Consider the following 20,272-nt stretch of genomic DNA (forward strand, 5'->3'; position numbering starts at 1 on the left):
CCCTCTCCCATTCCCCCTGCTTGTATTCCCTCTCTCGCTGTGTCTCTCTCTGTCAAATAAATAAATAAAATCTTTAAAAAAAAAAAAAAAAAAAAGGAAAGAAAATAGTTTATATGTTAGTATATTGCCCACCCACTTGTCTAAACTTTTTTTTTTCCTATAAAAGAAAGTATCTTTTCTGACCAGAGGCCTTAGAGACCTGGCTTATGGAGAGCAATTTGCCAAATCTGCATTGCTTATTTGTGAGGTTTAAGCAAAACCTGTGACATTCAGATCTCCTAACAGTGTTCTTAATGAATGCTTAATGTAAATTGAGCAGTTGGTTCCAGATGTCTACTAGATGCCTTTATACTTATAAAAATGATTTCTACATTACGACACACCAAATGTATCTTACTGAGAGATTTACTGGGGTTGTAAGAAATAAATTCTTAGTTGTGTATGCCTGATAGCTTAGAAACTGGCTTTCTATTGTTAACGTCATCAGTGCTACATAAACAGAACACCTACCATTCATTGAGCACGTACTGCATTGCTGTGCACTGCTTTAGATGTATCTAATATAATCTTCTCAGTCATCCTGGAGAGTTAGTGTATAACCCACTGAGATTATGAAATTTGACCCATATCACATAGTTATTAAGTGGTAGATCAATATTCACATGTAGATCTGTTTGACTCCAGGTCCATGCCCTTAACCCTGATGTGGGTGTACCGTGCAATACTGCCTCTGGATTCCTGCTCGTAGTAGTAAATTTAGGAAGGGACTTCCTTTATTGTAACATACTTCACAGTTGTCATCACTTGTTACATGTTTAGACTATCAGTTCTTATTTTCAGTCTCTTTCCATCCTCTACTGTTTTAGCCCCTCTTCTCCCTTTCCATACCCCTGTGACAGAAAGTCTCATTCTGTACTTAAATGTCTCTTGTACTTACCTATCTTCATCTCTGAATAGATAAGACCAGGAGCTCCATGTTGGGGGTGGGGGTATATTGTACTCATTTTTGTTTGTCTAGTACCTACCCAGCTCAAGTTCTAATATATAGTAAGTGCTTAATAAGGTGAAATTCCTATAACTCTACTATTAAGATATATCTGTTGTTACTATATTATTTTCTTCAGTCTCTTCCTCATACAAATTTAGGATCATGTTTTAAAGACAATTTTGTCTATTTTTTTTTCTGTGAGCACTTTCCCAGATTATATTCTTCCGAAACATAGGTTTTAAAGCCTTCGTGAGGTATCATAATACCTCCCCTTTAAACAAAAATAATAGAGTTCACGTGAAAAAATAAGAACAGCAAAGAAAATAAGAATCAGGCAGATTTGTCATTCGAGTTACTAAAAAGTATTACAGAGTCATGTATGGCACCAGCCCAGGAATATATCCGTGAAATAGGATAGAAATTCCAGAAACAGACTCAAGTGTATGTGAAACACCTCAGTAGTTAGTAAAAGTAACATTTGACATAAATGGGGAAAGATTGGATTTTTCAATAAAGCAGTGCTAGAATGACTTGTTCACCATTTAGAAATAGAGCTTAACCCCTATCATCTTAAACCACTGGAAATGAAACCTGGCTGTAAGTAGTCCTTGCAGAGGTGATGTGGAAGCATTTCGGAAATCCAGGGAGAGGAGAGAAGAATGGACTTTGAGAGCTACTTAACCAGGATAAAGCCAAAGATTGTTTTTCCCTTTTTAGAATAAGCAAGTGATAGCTTCCCAAAGGAGGTAAAATTCAGTGCCTTTTAGAGTGAAAGAAAGGGATCTAGAGGTCTGAAATAAAAATTTATTCTTGAGAATAGATGATAGAAACCCTGAAAGTGACTGGAATATTTTGGAATGATAAAAGTAGCATTGAATAATTTGGAAAACGTAAGAAGGTACAGATTAAGTATTAACCATTAAAAGTCACAAAGTAATTGTTCCCAAAAAAAAAGGAAGAAAGAAGACATTAAATATGCTGTCGTGACTTGGTGAATTTGAAGAAGAACCTAATCTTGAAAAGCTCCTAAGGAGGGGAGGAGGTGTAGTGTAAAAGGACGGATGGCGACCATAATTTTGGCACTGCTGTTGTCAAGATTCACTAATTCTGGACCCTAGAAAATAAATCAAGTACAAAAATGGAATGACCAAGGGGAAAAAAATGACCAGGACCCAGACCAAATTAGACATAAAAAGTACAAACAGAGCAAAGTCAGGTGGTTGATCACAAAGGAATTTGGGAGAGTGGAATTAAATAGGTAATTCTTAAGTTTCCTAGAGTTTCTTAGAAATTCCATTTAATTAGCCATATGATGTGCCTAGCACAGGTGGGACAGAGGTTTTTACCATCATGATTGGGTTTTCTTCTAGCTCTTAAAATGTGCATGGGAGAAAGAAGGAAGAACAACAGTTTAAAAATACAGCTTAGTTCAACATAAGGAATTTTAGTTTTTGCATTTTAGTTTTTGGCAGAAATGATAGATACCTAATTCACACTGTTAAATTTTAGATGGTCTGTCTTCTGCTGATCCCAGCTCTGATTGGAATGCACCAGCAGAAGAGTGGGGAAATTGGGTAGATGAAGAAAGAGCTTCACTTCTAAAGTCCCAGGAACCAATTCCTGATGATCAAAAAGTGAGTAAAGGCATTGGCGGGTATGTCTATTTCTCTGTGCACCCAACTATATTATAATTATTAGGGGTTACATTCTGTATTATAAATACATCCAGTAGTAGAATTGCTTCTGAGCCATTCTGATTATATTTGCTTCAATCCTTATGCCTGCATGCCTTCTCTGTATCACTGTTTTTTCTTTCCACATATTATTGAGAATTGTGATATGTGGAAAGCACTATTAGGCACTGATAAGAAAACACAGTTCCTTTCCTCTTATCAGAATTAATAATAGTTGGTATTATATCAACTCTTAGTGTGTTTAGAGAAGACTAGATCAGTTGCCAGTGAAAGATTTAGGAAGGCTTCATAGCAGCAGACAAGACTGAGAACACCATGAAAAAGCCATCAAGGCAAGAAAATAGGTAATAATTTAGTGGAGAGGTAAATAGTACACATGTGTGGAATCAGTTGATGCAAAGTACGTTCCTTCTAGGCTACGTTCCTTAAAGAAAGGGACCGTGAAGTTTTTGTTTTGTTTTGTTTTTTTGTAGCTCTAGCAACATGCTTGGCATTCAGTAAATAAATGAAAGGAATGATAGATAACCTTGCCACATTTTTGTGAAATTCTGTAGGTGATAACCCGTCAGCGGCTTTTAAACTAGGGATAACCTAATCATCACTGGGGTTAGGAAAATTAGGTTGGATACGGCGGAAAGACAAGAAGCTTGGGAAGCTATTTTGTACTATTTTGGGGTAAGTGTTAAAGAGGCAGTTACATGAATCAGGTAGGAGATAATGAACTAAGTTGATAGCTTTGAAAAATAAATGGAAGTGGTGTTTACCAGAGATATAAAGCGACTGATCAAACTGCAACTGGGAAAAATCAAAGAGGCTCTGAAGATAATAGGGCCGTTAGTATTCAACAAATATTAATTGAACATCTGCCATAAGTCAGGTATTGGTTAGTAGAGAAGCGGTAATAAGACACGGTTACTGCCTTCCAGGAGCCTACAGTCTGGTTAGGGAGGAGAGGAAGGAGACCGGCACATCAGCAGGTAAAAGTCGTGTTACGGTATGTGTTGGGTATTAGGGAAGCACTTGGGAGTTTTAGCAAAAGCATCCTGAAGGTAAAAGCAGAATGCGAAACAAAGAGTGGTCAGAAATTAGACTAGAGAGGGAGGCAGGGACCAGATGCTAGAAGTTCTTGAATGTCATATTTAAAACCATGGATTTTATCCTCTAAGTAATGGAAGGATTTTAAGCTAAAGTGTTTTTTTCTCCGTGGGTTACACTGGTAGCCCATGTAGAAAAAGGTGGAGGCATATGTGAGAAAAGGCAGGAAGACCAGTTCAGAGTTTGCTTAGTAGTCTAGGACAGTAGTGGTAAGAATGGTACACGGAATACAGAATGGACTTGAAAAATACATTGAAATAAAATCCACAGAACATGATTAGGATTGAATGGTGTTATACGCAAACAATGAATCATGGAACACTACATCAAAAACTAATGATGTAATGTATGGTGATTAACATAATAAAATAAAATTTTAAAAAAAGAAAAAAAAAAGAATTGAATGGAGGAAGAGTCATCAAAATGACTTCCAGGATTTTAGCTTGGGTAACTGGGAAGGTGGAAGTAGTCCTCCCAACAGAGAAAATATAGGAGCAAAGGCTAGTTAATTGGGGGAAGGGTGGTTGGTTCCATTTGGGATATGTTAAATGCAGAGCGTTTTGTTGAAATGCCTAAGAGAAGTTGGTTTTGTGCCAGGTTAAAGCTTAGGGAAAAGATCTGTTTGGACGTTATTAGTATATGGTTGTTAAACACTTTGAGAGTAGGTGAAATATCTAGGAAAAATCTGTAGACTTGAAAAGAGCAGTGGAATGAACATAGGAATCTGGGAAACTCCCAAGTTTTAAGGAGAAAAAAGCCCATGAAAGAGACTGAGGGAAGAGAGTTTTGGGTCACAGAGGCTGAGACATCTGCTCTCTGGTAATTAAGAGCAGTTTCGTTAGAAATCTTGGACTAGGGGCGCCTGGGTGGCTCAGTTGTTAAGCGTCTGCCTTCGGCTCAGGTCATGGTCCCAGGGTCCTGGGATCGAGCCCCTCATCGGGCTCCCTGCCCGGCGGGAAGCCTGCTTCTCCCTCTCCCATTCCCCCTGCTTGTGTTCCCTCTCTCACTTTCTCTGTCTGTCAAAAAATAAAATCTTAAAAAAAGAAAGAAATCTTGGACTAATAACCATATTGCAGTAAGTTGAGTAAATGGTTAGGAAAGAGTAGTAACAATTACAAGGTTTTTCTAAAGTAAGTTTGGATAGAAATGGAGGAGAGGTAGTGGGTGACAGCACACTGTAGTATCAGGAAGGGTTTTGTTGGGGGCTGTTTGTGTTTTAATGACAGGAGAGATTTTAGTACAGCGTCGGTAAACTTTTTATTAAAGTTCCATACAGTAGTGCAAAAGCAACCGTAGACTATAGGGAAATGAACTTTATTTACAAAATCTGGCATCGGACCAGACTTGTAGTTTGTCAACCCCTGCTTTAACATATCTGTGGACACAAAGGGAAAGGATCTAGAGTAAAGTAAAAGCTAAACATAACTGAGAGATGTGGCTAATAGAGTAAGTTCCTGGCAGTAGATGTAGAGGAATCTCAGGCATGAGTGGATTGTGGGTTGGCCTTTAATATAATAGGATGGTAGTACCTCTGATCTTTAGAGACCACAGGAAGGAAGAGGTAGTAATGGGATTTATTATTAAGGGTGTAAAGAAATGTACAGGGGGGCAGTTGATAGGTAATATGAAGGTCGAGGGGGTTAGGGGGAGAGAGAGATGAATGGGCAGAGCATGGAGGGGTTTTAGAGCAGTAAAACTACTCTGTAGAGACACTATAATGGTGGATACATGTCATTATACATTTTTCCCAAAGCTGTAGAATGTACAAGACCAAGAGTGAACCCTAAGGTAATTCTAGGGGCTTTGAGTGATAGTCGTGTGTCAGTATAGGCTCGTCAGTTGTAACAAATGTCCCACTCTGGGGAGGGATAGTGATAGTGGGAGAGGCTGTGCATGTGTGGGGGTGGGGAGTGTATGGAAATCTCTGCCTTCTGCTCAGTTTTGCTGTGAACCTAAAATTGCTCTAAAAAATAAAGTCTGTTAGGAAAGAAAAGCTTCCTGGTACGGTACCTTAACACACAGTAATAATTCTGATATTTGTTGAATGTTTAGTGAATGTGCAACCAAAAATCTGTTTCTTTAACTGAAACTTCCTTGTGCCCGATCATCAGAATTACAGAGTAGAATCACTGAATGGAGTAAAAGACTGTTACATATCATAGCACTTCTTTTTCTGAGTATATTCGGAGATCGTCTTTCATTTCTCTTAGCAAAAATGGGGCAATATCTAAATGCCCATCAGTTGAGGAATGGAGAAATAAAATGTGACAGGTTTGTACAATCACATATTAGATATTAAACATCAATGAAATAAGTTACATTAATATCAACATGAATAGAATCTCAAAAACATGTTGAATGATGAAGGACAGGTTTACAGAAAGATACAGTATGATACCATTTATATAAATTTTGTATGTGTGAACACACCAGAATTTATAAAAAGAAACTTGATCGGATGGACACAAAAGAAGTTCATGGTAATGGTAATGGTAAACCATTACCATGGTAATGATAAACCCTAGGGTAAACCCCTAGGGGAGGTGGTGTGGAAATGGGATTGGGAAGGGTTTAAGAATAAGTTTATCAGTAATGTCTTTTAATAATCTAAAATAAATGTGTCAAAATGTCAGTTCTTTTGTGTGAGTTAAAAGATGGTATGGAGTTGATTTCAGCCTTTTTTCCCATGAACAAAACTAGTGTTTTGCCATCAGGAACTACAGTTCTCTCATGGTTGGATAATTGGCTGAGAAGCAGAGTGCCCAGAGTCCTTGTGACCTGAATATTCCTTATAGGATACATTTTTTCACGTGGTATTTTAATCACTGTGAGCTTATGGTGAAAACTTCTGTGGAAGTTTCTCTACAACTAACAACCAACTTGTACTGAACATCTCTTAGCTAAGTTTGTGTAGGATTTTGTTTTTCCATTTGCTAGTAATTTCTGTGAACTGTTTGGTGGTTCATCCTAATGACTGTGCTGCTGAGCAGAGAAATAGTAGTTACCCCATCATCTCATCCTATAAGGATAGGCTAGGAATCTTGGCTGTCATCTGTGCAGAAGAAACAAAAAGTGCTTTTTGTTTAGAAAAGTCAACTATATGGTATGTGTGAAGGGATATTATGAATACTAGTTTAACAGTTCTAATTCACTATTTTTGTCCTGCGGAATGTTATTTTCAATGACATTCCATCTCAAATTCAATTTTTTTAAATTAAGCCTTCTGTAGAGTGACAGGCCCTTGTGAGAAATGATACAGAGAGATTCCCTGTACTCTTTACCCAGTGTCCCCCAGTGGTAACATCTTGAAAAACTTGAGAACAGTTATCACAACTAGGATGCTGACATTAATGCAGATACAGAAAACATTCCCATCCTGCAAGGACCCCTCATGTTGCCCTTTTTTTTTTTATAGCCACCCTTTCTTTCCTCTTGTCACCACCCCCCTGGTAACCCCTGGCAACCAGTGATCTGTTTCCATCTGTATAATTTTATCATTTCAAGAATGTTCTATGAATAGAATAATATAGCATGTAACCTTTTCATACTGTTATTTTTTTCACTCAGCATAATTCTCTAGACACTCATCTAGATTGTTGTGTGTATCATTAGCTGGTTCTTTTTTACTTTTGAGTAGTCATGGTGTGGATATGCCTCAGATTGTTTCATCATTCTGTTGAAGGACATCAGGATTGTTTTTGGCTTGGGGCTATTGTGAATAAAGCTGCTAACTACATTTATGTACAGGTTTTTGTGTGAACATAAGTGTTCATTTTTCTGGGATAAGTGCCTAGGAGGACAGTCCCTGGGTTGTATAATAGATGCATATTTAATATATTAAGAACCTGCCAAACTGTTTTCCAGAGTGGTTGTATCACTTCACATTCCCGCTTACAGGGAATGAGTGATCGTATTTCTCTGAATCCTTGCCAACACTTGCTTGTCACTGTTTATTATTTTAGCCGTTATTGATAGGTGTGTAGTGAACTCACTGTGATTTTAATTTGCATTTCCCTATTACCTGATGATGTGGAACATCTTCCCATGTGCTGCTTTGCCACCTGTCCTCTGTTGTGAGATGTCTGTTCATATCTTTTACACATTTTCTAATTGGATTGTTTACTGTTGAATTTTGAGTGTTCTTTATATAGTCTGAGACACGAGTCCTTTGTTGGATATATGGTTTGCGAATATTTTCTCCCACTCGGTAGCTTGTCATTCTCTTAACAGCATATAAAAACAATCAGGAAGATGTAAAAAAAAAAAAAAGTGGTCTATCATAGACAATAGGAGAATGAAGTTCCACGTACTTTGTTCTTTTTAAATATGTAATTTTAGATCCATTTTATTACTTATTACTAATTCTTTACTTAGCGTTTAGGAGATAAAGACTGAGCCTAATGAGTGAAATTATTCCATAATTTCTGAATAATGAAAACTTAACCAACTGTTTCACTTAATACTTTTGCTTTTAACATCAGGTTTCAGATGATGATAAAGAAAAGGGAGAGGGAGCTCTTCCAACTGGGAAATCTAAAAAGAAAAAAAAGAAAAAGAAGAAGCAAGGTGAAGATAACTCTCCTGCACAGGTAGAGTATCAAAACAGATGTCATTCGTTAAGCACCTACTGCTCAAATGTGAAAAGATAATATGCAGATACTAGAATATGTAGAGATAAAAGACACTAGGAGATAGGTTTACTTGCAAAGCATTTGAAAAGTCACAGAATGTTTTAAAGATCTTCTATATCCTACTGTAATAATAACTATTGCTGTAAAAAAAATCATACCAAAGGTGTAAACCCAAAAGTAATAAATTAAGTTAGATGCATTTTGATTTATATTAAGGTGAAATGGAAAAAGAGGTACAGTATTTCTCACATACAAAAATGCTTTTTGAATAACTTGAATTTAGCAAGTTAGAATTTTAGCTTAGAACATGTGAGTCACAAGTGGAGTGTCACTCCAGAGTTTGCTCTCTGTTTCACTTAGTATCCTCTTAATACCTTCACTTAGTATCTTCATCTGCTTGTTTGGCTTCTGACAGAAACTTTCTACTTCTGTCACTCCATTTTCCTTCTTTTTTCATTGGTCTCTCCTATTGGGAAAACTAATTTTAAATGACAATATAGATGAAAACAAAGGTATTTTAATTGCAAACATACTAGATTACTAGAAGTATGCATGGGTTTCTCTTTGAAAGCACTATCACCATTATATTACAAATTATGAAAATCTTATTCCTTACCTACAACCATGTGGCTACTTGTTTTTATTCCTTTAGATGTAGGAGATAGCCAGAGTTTCTAGAGGATAGCCTCCATAGTAATTTTCCTGTTTATTCTCTTTGGGAGAAGTTGGTGCATAAGGAAATACGTGTTGCGTTCATTTTTTGTTGAGGGAAGCACAGCCCATCATAAATGACACTAATCCATTTTCAAAGCTTGTTTTTTCTCACAGTAATATATGTAACTGAGATCAATGGATATACTGTGTAATAAGGGTGCTTCTCTCGTTAGCTGAGCTAGCTGATGAGAACCGTTATGGACAGCTATCTTTTGTTAGTAATACTGTCTGAACTCTGCTTAGCCAAACTTTTCCTGGACTTCTGTGACTTACATTATAGCCTTTACTAAAGACTACTTTTCTGGTTTGTGGATTAGATGAGTTCCTTTTAAAAGAAATTTTGTGGGACAGATGTAATCTGTAAATTTCAACTTACTGGCAAAGGTCATTAACTTGTGAAAGTTCTTTTGGTATTCTTATACTCCTTTTAAAAATGTTTGATATGTTTTTAAAAATAACAGTGAGTATGGGGCAGCTGGGTGGCGCAGTTGGTTAAGCATCTGACTCGGTTTTGGCTCCTGTTGTGATCTCAGGTCGTGAGCTTGAGCTCCACATCGGGCTCTGCGCTCACCGCCAAGTGGTCTTGGGACTCTCTCACCCTCTGCCCCTCCCTCCCTCCCTCTCTCTCTCTCTCAAATCAATAAATCTTTTAAATAAATAACTGAGTAAGTATACAGGCTTTGGAGTCAGATCTGTATTCAGATTTCAGTTTTGCCATTTACTGGTTGTTTTTGTTTGTTTTTCTTTGCACAGATGACTTAACTGCATAGGTTGCTTTGAGAATTAAATGAGACAGCCATGAAATTCAGTGTCAGGTTCATAGAACATAGTATCCTATCCGTAGTACATTTGGGAATTTGTTCTTTTTAGTTGTGGGTACGTGGTTGGTGGGCATCTTTACTGTTAGAGTACAGCTTAGGATAAAACTAACTGATGTCTTCATGTTAATTTTGTACAGATGGCAAATCTTACATATATACTTCCAAAGCTACTCTTCAACTTAAATTCACAACAAAATTTATATTACTGTCTAAACCCACTACCATCCTGAACAAGTTTTATAAAGCATCAGTATTGGCAGAAGACTTCCAAGATCACCCTAGCCAGTTGTTTCTATGTATGTGTTGGCTAAGGAACAATACAATTAGCAATGATGGTCCTGTTTAATGTATTCTAGTTCATATTTATTTCACATACCTAAGCATGTAATGTGCTTTAGAATTGCTTTGTTGAAACTTTTTTTTTTAAGTCTGAACGCCTTTGGACACCTGGGTGGCTCAGTCGGTTAAGCATCTGCCTTCGGCTCAGGTCATGATCCCAGGGTCCTGGGATCAAGCCCCTCATCGGGCTCCCTGTTCAGCGGGGAGCCTGCTTCTCCCTCTCCCTCTACTGCTCCCCCTGCTTGTGTGTGCGCTCTTTCTCTCTCTCTCTCTCTGTTAAATAAATAAATAAAATCTTTTTTAAAAAATAAAATAAAGTCTGATGGCCTAAGAATGGAAATGTTAAAGCTTGGATAGGACCTTAGAAATTATCTAGGCACATTTTATTTTATAGTTGAGGGAGGAAACTAAGGTTCAGGGAAATGAAATGATTTGTCTTTGACACTACTCAGCTAGGCTGCAGCAGGCCAGAACTGAAATGTACTTTGTACTATGTCAGCCTCGTTTATCTACAGAAAGTACTTATGTACAGATATTTTGTTCCTTGAAGATGTCATTAACTGAAATGTTATTTCTAAAGTCTTAGTTCGAGTATCACGTAATTCACTGTGTATTTTGTTTAAAAGACAAAATTCTAGTTTATTTCGTTTGAGTTGGTTTAGTAAATTAGAATGGTTTGCATTTGGGGATGGGAGTGTATTGGTTTTTAATTCCCAATTGATTTAAGTCCCTGGGGAAAGCAGGGATGATCACTGTTGTTCCAGATGTACCTGTATATTTTAAATCTTTGAATGATTGTTTTTATATGCTCTGTTAAGCTGTTTGGACAGTTACTGAAGTGAAATTATTTTCTTGGAATATCTTTTGGACATTAACACTACAAACCAAATAGATTTTTAATTAGTAAAAAAGAGTGATTTATATCATCTAATAGACTACTTTTCTCTGTAGGACACAGAAGAATTAGAAAAAGAGATTAGGGAAGAGCTTCCAGTGAATACCTCTAAAGTCCGTCCAAAACAGGAGAAAGCTTTTTCTTTGAAGACCATAAGCACTAGTGATCCAGCTGAAGCACTCATCAAAAATAGCCAGGTAATTTTTTGATATTTAAGGAATAAAATTTTGATGACTTGAGAGTTGTGTCATAACTCATATTTTATCGAAGTACTAAGTGCTAAGCATTGCTAATCACTAATTTAAAGTGCTGAGTATTTTAAATACACTAATTTAACCCTCATAACAACCCCATGAGAAAGGTCAAGATCTATTATATAAATGAGGTTGGAGAACTTAAATAACTAGTCCCAAGCTGCCTGTCAGTGGTGAAACCAGAACCAATAGACTGTGCTTTCTCCTATTAAATAGCTAAACATACAGGGGATAGTGGCTTAGAGAAAATGTAACTGGTTGCGTTTTCCTAAAAGCATGCCATAATATATAATATGACTGTGGTCCAACCTCTCAAAATTTAACATTTGTTTAAAATTGGTGACAGGTTCTTGAAATCTGTGCCATTGGTAGAAAATTTTGATGTGTCAGAAAGGATCATTTTACAAAAGGTCTAGGCCAGTGACGCATAGTTTTTTAAAATCTAATTTCTAGAAAGGTAAATTGTATAGAAATCTATGAAATCCTACTAGAGTTGCATGGTTCATTTATATATGCTCATTCAAAAAAATTTACTGAGAACCCACTACAATGCCACACACTATTTGAGGATATATCAGAGAACAAAGCAGATCAAAAAAATCTCTGCCTTTTTGGAGCGTACATATTTAATGAAACAGCTTCAGACACAAACCTGAGTTACAGGGGCGCCTGGCTGGCTCAGTTGGTAAAGCATATGATTCTTGATCTCGGGGTTGTGAGTTCCAGCCCCACAGTGGGTGTAGAGATTACTTAAAAATAAAATCTTTAGGGGCGCCTGGGTGGCTCAGTCGTTACGTGTCTGCTGTCCGCTCAGGTCATGATCCCAGGGTTCTGGGATCGAGCCCCGCATTGGGCTCCCTGCTCCGCGGGAAGCCTGTTTCTCCCTCTCCCACTCCCCCTGCTTGTGTTCCCTCTCTCGCTGTTTCTCTCTCTGTCAAATAAATAAAATCTTTAAAAAAATAAAATAAAATCTTAAAAAAAAAAGAACCTGAGTTACCGCTAAAAGAAGTAATTGGTAACAGTCTTGTGCCAAAATAAAATCTTAACCATAGTTCCTATTTGGATTTGATGCTTTTAATTCCCTAAGAGAAGAATTCCCTTTTGAGATGTAAGGATGTGATCTCAGTACATGCATAGGTTTAATAGTAGGGCGACAAAGGGTCATTTGACATTTTGATGTTTTACTTACTAGCAAGTCATTTTCAGAAGCCATTTTGTAAAGACTATTTGAGTCCTTCTGTGATTTATCATAGATTAAGTGGAGAGAATAGAGGGGAGAATACTGGAAATAAATACTAAAACTTTTGGGTGAGAAATAAATATGGAGAACACTAATAAGAAAGCTGAGCCAAGCAAGACAAATGCAGCTTCGGATACCTGAAACGGAAGGAATCCTAGTAATTACCTGCGTGCACACAGCTTCCTCTTCTTGTTTCCTTTTCCGCTGAGCTTTCTTACACCTACAGAGCCTAGAGGAACAAGGGGCAAGAGAAACATCACTTAGCCTTGTTTCTATATTCAATCATGATGATAAGGCTAAGGATGCATTGATCTCCTCTGTTACAGCCTCAAGGCACTCCACAAATACTGGGGTTTCCATCCTTACCTCTCCTGACCATGCATTTACAGGCCTCACAGAGGCCTTTCTGCTTCCAGGTTGGAGAGGAGAAGCAAGGCCCTCAGCATTATGATTTCACTACCAGACTGGATAGAACTCTGAAAATTTGGACCTGAGTTTTACTGCTTCCTTTAATGGATAGGACTAGTAGCCATAGTTTGCTTTTGTCTGAGGCCACCGTTTTCTGTGGGTAGGAAACGGAAGTGATTGCTGCCCTGTTTGAGTTAGCCTTACCTCTCGAGAAGCAGAGAAGGGAGCATCACCTATTGGTATTTCAGAAATTAGCTTTTTTCTTTTTGTCTTTCACATGAAAAAGTTTTGAGGAATTAAAGAGTTGGTAAGAAGTGGACAGACATTGAATTACTAAAACATATAAAATCATTCTATTTGTAATGAAAAAGAAAAATGTAAAGGTTCATGAAAATGGAATTATTCACCCCTATTTGAGATTCAGTAAACATCTTGTAATTTTATACTTTCATCCATTTTTATCTCAACCTAAATTGATGGCTATTGTGGGTAAGGATTTATTTGGTTACGCCACTAGAGGGCAGGCGCGGGTTGTAGTGCTTCTGCTGGTAAATTATTTGGAAACGGTCTTAGTATTTAGTTGTTCCTAAACAGCCTCTTGGTATTACTATATTTAATTTTATTTGAAACTTTTTACAAAAGAACTTAAGATAATTTTATTCCAAAATAGCCTATCAAGACTCTTCCACCTGCTATTTCTACCGAGCCATCTGTTGTTTTATCAAAAAGTGATTCTGACAAGAGTTCGTCCCAAGTGCCACCGATGCTACAAGAGACAGATAAATCCAAGTCAAATACTAAGCAAAATAGTGTGCCTCCTTCACAGAGTGAGTAATCCTCCGTTCTGGTTCTTTTGTGTGTTCTTGTACTGGTGATAAGCGTTAATATCTTAGAAGGCTGATGGATTAATAGATAATCCTTCCTTCCTTGGCAAAGGCTACATTCCTTGGAACCTTGTGGACCTCAGCTGTGAGGGCCAAGGGACTGAGATCACTCCAAGCAAGAGGGCGTGGCCAGGAACATAGATGGCAGAGACATGCCCTTGTCCATCTGGTCCCTCTCTTTTTCTGTGCACATGTTCTTGGGACTGGGAATTGTTCTGTGCCTTTTTTCCCTCCGTTGCTCCCTTCAGCTCCCTTCAGTGTCCATTTTTGCCCATTTTCACTTTCATTACTTAGATTGAGCCGTATTAAATGATGGCTTTTCTAGATCAAAACTAGTGAAATACCTTCCATGTCATGAAAAAACAGAATACATTGGGATTCAAAGGAAAAGAGGACGGCAGCCATAGAATAACCTATAAAACATGTCACTGGAACTTGAAAACTTAACTCCCCTGATAATGCTTCAACCTTTATGTTTATTTCAACGCATGTTTTCATTGATGCTACTTTTACATTTTTGAGACATAACAGTATTTACTCCTGTTTTTTCTTTCTTTTTTTCCCTTTAGCCAAGTCTGAAACTAGCTGGGAATCTCCCAAACAAATAAAAAAGAAGAAAAAAGCCAGACGGGAAACGTGAATATATTTTTCCTGAATTGGACATGTGTTTTCAAACACTGTCTGGAAGATTATGCTGTTTATGCAATAATTTGTGAACATGTACAGAGTTTTATATAAATTTAAACCAATTTTTAAAACAAAACTGTGAACACAACCACCATAAAAATGGAATCAAAGGAAAGTTAATTTATGAAATTCAGAGGTCAGCAGAATATACTCCAGTGCTGGAAGACACTTGGGGGAAGTCTTTTCAATTGAACAAGAACGGTCTTAATTTAAGAATATTATCCTGGTTTTACAGCAGTGCCCTGTTTACAACAGCTTGTGCCCTGTCTCATCTGCAGCTGAGGAATAAAGGATTCTGATTAGAGAGAGAGCTGCCTGCGGATGCGTAGGCAACATCTGCGATCTTATGCACGGAACTTAAACCATTTGAATCTGTTTTATGCTTAAATCAAAGTGCTTTGATCAAATGCATAATCTGCCATATCTTTACATATATGTTGGTAGCAATTTGTATTAAAGGAATCACAAGTGCAAATAAAAGGTCATTTATCATTTGTTAACTAAACTCCTGGTTTAGTTTACAATTTTTAAAAAGTTCTTAATTAAAAACATTGAACATGCAGTTGATGCTTGTATGGCTTATGAAGTTATTTTTGATAGTCTTACATTACTTGAATTGTTCAAAGTTCAGTATATTTTAAATTAAGAAAGATAAACTATATGTATTTGTTTTATACTTTTAAGGTTCAGACTCACAAATAATGCTCTTGTTTAGAATTTGAAAACTTTCAGGCAAAATGCAACTTAACATTTTTCCCTTTCCCTAGCAGTTTCTTTTTTCCAACGTCAGCTCTTCTCTTCATTGCTAATACTTCTTCGACTTTAAAAATGAAATGTTTCACAAATTAGTTACACAGACAGAACTTTGAGTATATGATGGAGAATGAAAAACTAGAGTCAGACAGCTTTAATTGACATTGTCAAGACCTCCAGTTATCAGGAATACATTTTTTTACTGCCTTAACCTATAGTGCGTAGAATATGCATCAATTTCTTGAGGGGGATTCATGTTTTTATAAGAATTTTCATGTAATTATTGCGATCGTGGTCAAATAAGGAACGTTTTCTGCTTGAAACTATTGATTTAAATGACGTGTGAGATGTTTCACCATTTTCAGGCACTGTGTAATTCTATTGTAATAAACTGGCAGGTATCTTTGTAACTATAAATAGTGCATGCTCAGCCATGTACACTGTAAATAGCCTTTACCAAACGTGTTTGACAAAGACCATAATTAACATCACTTAGTGAATTGTGATAAAGAAAAAAAGCCATGATTTATTTGATGTGATTGGCTTGTTTTTACGTGGCGCCAAGAATGAAACTGTTTAACAGCTGTAACCAATGGTACTGATCTGTCCATCCAGTCTTGTCTTTATTAGATCTGATTGTGGTTTGATAGTATTGCATTGTCACACTAGGAAAGCTAAAGAAACACAATGGTTTTAGTAACTGCTGAAGACTGGCCTTATTAATGGACAGCTTTCCTAACAAGCAATTATTAACTTCTATCAGGTGTTACCATCTGTTTCAGGAACACGGCAGTATGTTTACATGTCAGAAGTCTTGTTTCATTCTATGAGATTTCTAAATTGATTTGTTTAAATAAATTCAGCAAATGGACAGCATTGTGTTTATTTGCTTCAATATTGGGGTAAATAAGCTCAACTGCCAGGAATTCATTTCTTCAAATGACTTTATTCTGTGAGCTTTACATAGATGTTTCCTAAATAGATAAAGGATTCCTGAAGTTGCCAGCACTTTGTAAAGGTGTCACAGAGAGTTTGAGAAGGAGTCTGTATAATTTTAGAATGTGCCAAAAGGTCTATGCTCAGAAAATTCAATTGAACTCTCTCAACTCTACCTCACCATTTCTTTATCTTAGAATTTTGTTGGCTGTGTCAAATGTTGGGCTTTATTTCTCCGGCTTAGTATCTCCCAGACAGCCACCTACAGCAGATGTTAGGGACACTGTCTTTTGAGGAGAGATCTAGTGTGGAGATGGAGAAGTGCATTGCTAAATGGGTGGATCCGGTGTGGAGATGTCTCTGTCTCTCCAGCTCAAGAGCGAGGACGTGGATTTTATGTTTTAAGAGATGGCAGCTATGAGTGATAAAATTAATTTTTTTTCACATGCATGAGATGAAAACTCTTGCACAATTAAAGTATCATTGTTCATTGCTCTTTACCTGTTCCAGAAGATCTTTATATGGCATTAAATCAGTTTCTGGAATCTGAACACAGGAACTTTTCTCCATCATCAACCTTAGAAGGCACTAAAATGAAGGTAGTGATTCAGGGAAGAGGGGAAAGAGAGGAACCTATTGTCCTTTGGAGACTTGCATTAGATGCTACCCAAACTGTCAGTAGGGAGATAACTGATCCCTTTAGGCTTCATCAGGCCTGAGGGGGAACCTTGTTCTAATTAGCAAATGAGGCGTCCTCAGAGAACCTGCTTAGAAATCTCCCTAATCCTGACCTGTCTCCTCGTACTTACTGAAAATCTTTCCCTATTCTGGAGTGGGGTTTAGGATTTCCCCAGACTGGAATCCTACCTATCTGTACCCCAGATTGAGCAAAACAATAGTTGAGAGAGTCCAAAAAAAAAAAAAAGGTGTTGAAATAAAATGTCGTTAATGTAATTTACCATGTTTACTTTGTGCATGCATTTTGGGGGTGGGGGAAGCAGTGGAAATAATTTATCCAAATCTAATGGTATTATTTCACAGGCGAATCCAGTTTGTATTTGGGTTAAAGATCATTGAAAGGCAATATTTAACTACAGAGTTTAGTTTTTCTTAATTAAAAACAGTCCTCTATTAACGTAGTGTGAAATATCTTTCAAAATTGAGAATTTAGGTTTAAGATGTCTAAGAGATGTCTTAAGACTTTTCTGTAAACTCATTGCACAAACTGGAATTACTTTCCAAAAGACTTAGGGAATGCAAATATGTTATTTGTAAAATGCATTGAGTATTGTAAATAAAACAAACCATTTTGTTTTGTTTAAATTGCTCGTTACAGTTCTCTTATGGGAAGGGACTTCAGTCATTCTGCATCTTAAGCTAGTCTAAAGGCAATTAGTTTTTGATGTTCTTGATGCTTCTTTCAAACCATAGATGCGCTTGCAGGCTTTACCAGTGGGAGGTCAGATATTTGGAGTTCAGCACCTCGTAAAATAGCCGTTTGTGACGCATGATGTTCTCCGTGGGAACCCGCTTCCATCTGAGGTCGTCATAGCAGTAGACGCACCCCACCAGGTGCAGGGTCTAACTTGCATCAGCGTTTTAGGTTAAGGAAATGAGACTCAAATTTGGTACTGTTAGTTGGGCCGTGTCCCCAGACAATAGTGACTTAAACAAGATAGAAGTTTATTTCTTGTGCGTGCGTGTAAAAGTCGGGAAGGCGGTCCCCTCGACCGCGGTCCCCCCACGCTCAGCGCGCGGCTTCCATGTCGAGGCTGCCGACAGCTACACAGCTGGGTAACACCGGCCCTGCCTTTAAGAGCACTTCTCCAGTTACGCCACGTAGGCTCAACTCAAACTCAATCACTTGGTCCTACTAGCTACAAAGAGAACAGGATATAATAGTCTTTATTCTGGCTGTCGTGGGCCAGTGAATATTCCAGGATTCGTTACGGGGGAAGCGGTGGGGAGGTGGACAGCGAGCCCAGCTAGCGGTCCCTGTCACAGGGTAGGACATACGCTGCGTTTTTCCTGCACCCAGGCATCCTTTCTAAGGTCAGGTTTTAGCGTTTCCAACGGAGCAGAAATTCTGAAATCTCTCAGATACTGCTCAAGAGCAGCAGCTAGTCATGTTCAAACTTACGTGTAACAGCTTTCTGGAATAAATTCCTGCCATTCAGTTCCTGCTTTAAATTCTAGAGACAGGCTGGGGCGCCTGGGTGGCTCAGTCGTTAAGCGTCTGCCTTCAGCTCAGGTCATGATCCCAGGGTCCTGGGATCGAGCCCCGCATCGGGCTCTCTGCTCGGCGGGAAGCCTGCTTCTCCCTCTTCCATTCCCCCCTGCTTGTGTTCCCTCTCTCGCTGTCTCTCTCTCTGTCAAAATAAATAAAATCTTTAAAAAAAAAAAAATTCTAGAGACAGGCTGAAGGAAACTCAGTAGCCTGCTATCATGCCTATCCTGCAAGTATCATCACAAGTTCCAACAGAAAAATTGCCCTGCTATATAAAGTAATCTCTAAAAAATAAAAAAGCATTACTATTCTTTCTAAATGCTTTTAACGGGAGAAGGATTTCTAACTCTAGCATCAGGACAGGAAGTACATTGTGACATGTTTGCTAACTATTAATAGTTACAGTACTGAGATTTATGAATAGGCTAATTGAAGAAAAATTTCAGCAGATACAAGGTCTTCCCCATGATACTGGCATTCTTCTTTGTATATGTGTGCTTTCCTTTTTTATTTATTGTATTAAAGCATTCAAAATGAATATATGTAACATGTACATAAAGTATAAAGCATAATAAAATGAACACCTCTGAAAACACCATTCTGCTTAAGAACTAGAACCTTACCAGCAGAGGGGTATCGGGGGTGAGCCTGACTTTTGCTGTCGTTCGCTAACAGGGTCAAGGGGGGGGCAAGGCATGGATGAAGATAGCTGCTCTCGGGTACCCCAAGCTGGCATGGGTCCTTTTGCATGCCCAGAGTAGCTGTGGGTCCAGGTGAACTCTAGCCAGTCTTGGAAGGGAATCACGGCCTCACTGGCGCCCCTCAGTCCACTGCCATCTGCTGGGAAGTCGTAGTAAGTACACGTAGGCACCATGGCTCATGTGAATGGTGCCCCCAGAGCCGTGTAGTGCACACTCTGCACGACCTCTTTTCCATGAGGAAGGAGGCTAGCGAGGCTCTATCAGGAACGTGCCCGCACCCCCCACGCGCCCCCCGGGAGTCAGAAGAGCAGCACGTGGCCCATTTAGGGTGCGGATTCCTGGTGAAGTTTGTTGAGGGGCTGCTGATTTTCTGACAAACACCACAAAGGGGTTTATGGCAAAACAGCAGGAGCTGTGAGTAACTTAAGATAGTGTAATTATGGATGATTTCTTTCTCTTTGAAGCTGTATAGCAACTTAACTAAAATACGGGATTACCTGGGGAAATTGCAGCTATTCCCATTTCTCATCAAAATTGAAATGTTCACAATAATGCAAGATGGAAGAAAACCCGCCTTAGTACTGGAAGTGGAAAGCGGGACATCCAAATGCCAAAAGCCCGGGGACATTCCTGTTATTAGCAAACAAAATCCAATAATTTATCAACAGAGTAAAACACCATGAAAGATGCAAGTGTGGGCTGATAATCAGGAAATCCAGTAACACATTTCATTTCACCACAAACTTAAAGCAGAAAAGGCCTATGATCATGACACTGCTGAAGAAGTATTTTACAAAATCCAATAGCTGTTCCCAATTTAGATTTAAAACACAAAAACAAAAACTTAAGGGAAATAACTAAAGTCATCTCAATTGAAATCAGAACAGAGCAGGGTTACCTACTAGCCAAGACTGTCTTGGAGCGGTATTAACAGATAATAAAATTTTAAAAACTAACGTCAGAAGAGAAAAAGTATTTTTTTCTGATTGTACACCGACAAAGCTC

The 20,272-nt window shown here is 38.1% G+C and overlaps 1 protein-coding gene across 8 annotated transcripts in view; it reads left to right on the forward strand.

The window, feature by feature from the left end:
• Nucleotides 1-15,125, forward strand: part of MTDH (metadherin) — a 54,015-nt gene extending 38,890 nt beyond the window's left edge. For all 8 annotated transcript variants that reach the window (XM_032421566.1, XM_032421568.1, XM_032421572.1 and 5 more), the window contains 5 exons: nucleotides 2,498-2,622; nucleotides 8,259-8,366; nucleotides 11,234-11,374; nucleotides 13,750-13,906; nucleotides 14,533-15,125. In XM_032421566.1, the coding sequence (XP_032277457.1) occupies nucleotides 2,498-2,622; nucleotides 8,259-8,366; nucleotides 11,234-11,374; nucleotides 13,750-13,906; nucleotides 14,533-14,603 (602 nt within the window). In that variant the 3' untranslated portion in view covers nucleotides 14,604-15,125. The remainder of the gene's footprint in view (nucleotides 1-2,497; nucleotides 2,623-8,258; nucleotides 8,367-11,233; nucleotides 11,375-13,749; nucleotides 13,907-14,532) is intronic.
• Nucleotides 15,126-20,272: the final 5,147 nt, after the last annotated feature.

Source organism: Phoca vitulina, unplaced genomic scaffold, assembly GCF_004348235.1.
Source record: "Phoca vitulina isolate PV1807 unplaced genomic scaffold, GSC_HSeal_1.0 scaffold25, whole genome shotgun sequence".
Taxonomy (NCBI): Eukaryota; Metazoa; Chordata; class Mammalia; order Carnivora; family Phocidae; genus Phoca; species Phoca vitulina.